Source organism: Egretta garzetta, unplaced genomic scaffold, assembly GCF_000687185.1.
Source record: "Egretta garzetta isolate BGI_Z169 unplaced genomic scaffold, ASM68718v1 scaffold623, whole genome shotgun sequence".
Taxonomy (NCBI): Eukaryota; Metazoa; Chordata; class Aves; order Pelecaniformes; family Ardeidae; genus Egretta; species Egretta garzetta.
The window spans coordinates 12,544-14,777 of NW_009259181.1; the positions used below are offsets into that span (position 1 = coordinate 12,544).

At 62.8% G+C, this 2,234-nt stretch overlaps 1 protein-coding gene across 1 annotated transcript in view; it reads right to left on the reverse strand.

The window, feature by feature from the left end:
• The window catches only part of SORT1 (sortilin 1), a 10,685-nt gene that overhangs the window by 2,191 nt on the left and 6,260 nt on the right, over positions 1-2,234 (reverse strand). The window contains exons 4-10 of the mRNA XM_009635665.1: positions 2,131-2,204; positions 1,881-1,930; positions 1,540-1,670; positions 1,276-1,420; positions 757-912; positions 478-584; positions 40-186 (exon numbers count right to left, since the gene is read on the reverse strand). Coding sequence (XP_009633960.1) covers positions 40-186; positions 478-584; positions 757-912; positions 1,276-1,420; positions 1,540-1,670; positions 1,881-1,930; positions 2,131-2,204 — 810 coding nt within the window. The remainder of the gene's footprint in view (positions 1-39; positions 187-477; positions 585-756; positions 913-1,275; positions 1,421-1,539; positions 1,671-1,880; positions 1,931-2,130; positions 2,205-2,234) is intronic.

The window sequence follows — 2,234 nt, forward strand, 5'->3', positions numbered from 1 at the left end:
GCGGGGAGGGTGGGGACCCCCACACACACACCCACCCACACGGTCTCTCTGTCCCCGCCACCCGCCCCGCTGAGGCTCGGTACCGTGGGCGATGACGATGCCGACAGCGTTGGGCTCGGAGAGGGGAGCCATGGGGACGTTCAGCTTCTGGGAGATGCTGTAGGAGGCGTGGATGTGGAGGCTGCACTGCAAGCGTGAGAGGAGACCCCGTCCAGGAGCCCGCAGGGACCGGGGACGGGTGGATTCACCCATTAACTCCTGGTGGGTGCTGGAGAGCACCCCCAGGACCCCCCCAGCCTGCCACGCAGCCCTGTGGTGCGACCCACAGGCCATGCACAGCTGGGCCCATGCCCTCAGCATCCCTGGCGGGAGCTGTAGAATGGATTCGCTCGCCCCCGAGCATCCCCTTGGCAGAGCTGAGACAGAGGGTACCCAGGGGGAGGGCACCAGGATCCCCCTGGTGGGGGACAGGCCCACCTCTTCCTTGCTCCTGGCTGTGGAGTCGCAGGTGGTGTTTTTGGGTTTCCTCAGCGGCACCCACTCCCCACCACGGTCAAAAGTGATCACGGACTGGATGGAGTTGTCTGGTGGGAGGAGGAGGAGGAGGAAGAGCCGATGGGGTCGGGAGGATGCTCAGAGCGTCCTCACCCAGCACAGGGTCACGCTCCCCTCCAGCCCTGCCCCAGGACCCAGACCCCATCCCTGGGGAGGCAGAACCCCAGATTTGGGCAGGGGGACGAAGACGTGGCCGCCCACCTTCGGAGAGGACGCTGGTGATGTAGATGCCCCGCAGGGAGGTGACGTTGGTGAAGTCGGTCTCCCCACCGGTGGTGGTGTAGAGGTGCCGCTCCAAGGACTTGGAGTAGACGATGCCGCGGTCATCGGAGGTGTAGATGGTGCCAAACCCCGTGTCTGCAAGAGGGACCCGGGGGCAGCAGTGAGGGGGGGGCCGCTCCCACGTGGCCATCACAGGCTGGCGTCGGCACCAGCAAACCCCCCGGGGCGTCTCGGGAAGAGAAGAAACCCTTGAGTGCTGCAAAACGGACCCGAGCGTGGTCACGGTCCCCGTGCGCTGCAAACCAGAGCAAGCAGCCTGCTAATTAGCGATGCCTTAATGAGAAAGTCCTTCCTCCAAGGCACAGCACAGCTACCGCTGCGTGGGGAGCCCCGTGCTGCAGTGAGGAGCTGGCTCGCTTGCTTACAGAGAGGTTTCCAGTTGTCCCCAACCCCAGGACGTGTCCCTGTCCCCGTCAGACGCAGCCTGGTCCCACTCACCGCCCGGCTCGTCCACGTGCATGAACACCAGGTCATCGTTAGCGGCCAGGATGGAGTAAAACTGCTCGTGCCCGACGGAGGGGAGCTGGGCCATGTTCCAGGTCTCACCTTGGTCGAGTGAGACATGAATGCGCCTCGTGTTGCCCTGGAGAACCAAAGCATCGTCGTCCTTCATCCTCCTCGCAGGGAGAGGAAGGGGGCGCCGGGGACAGCCGGCTCACCCCTGCCTGCTCCCCAGCAGCACCGGGAAGGGGGGACAAGGACCTTCTCTGTCATGACGGAGGCAAAAAGAAAGCGTCCTCCCAGCCCGAAGGAATAAATCTTGGTGCCGATGACCTTGAAGGCTTTGCCGAAGTCGGAGGTTTTCTTTAGCTCCAGTAACCCCAGATCAGCTTCTTAAGAAGAAGGGACGGTGGATTAATGAGCCTGGAGCTGCCTCCAGCTTCGTCAGCCGCCACTGGAGCTGAGCGTCCCCCCCAGTGTCCCAGCTCGGGGTATTCCCAGCTAATCCCAGCTTTTCTGCTGGGACTACCACCACTGTCTCTGCAGGGTCCCCAAAGTCACGGGGCCCCCAGAGATGTGACTCAAGATCGAGAAGTACTTACTGCAGGAGTTGTTCAGGTAGGTGGTGAAGAAGATGGTGTCGTTTGCACCCCTGGGGAAGAGAAAAAAGTGGGGGGGGGGACACCCAAGAGCAGGTGGGACACGGTGGCCCAGGAGGCCACCACCCACAGATCCATCCCTGGCTGTGGCATCGCTCTGAGGGGTTTGGGTGGGTGTTCCCCTGCCTGCTCAGGCTGTGGTGGGGCCCCCCCAAAATCACTTCTCCCCCTCACAAAGCGGTTAGCCACTCACCATTTGGCCAGGCAGACGGCTTTGTGGATCTCCTCCCACTTCTCTCCGAAATCCCTGGAGACCCAGAGGCCGTTCTGCAAGAGCCAAGAGGTTGGTTATGGCCG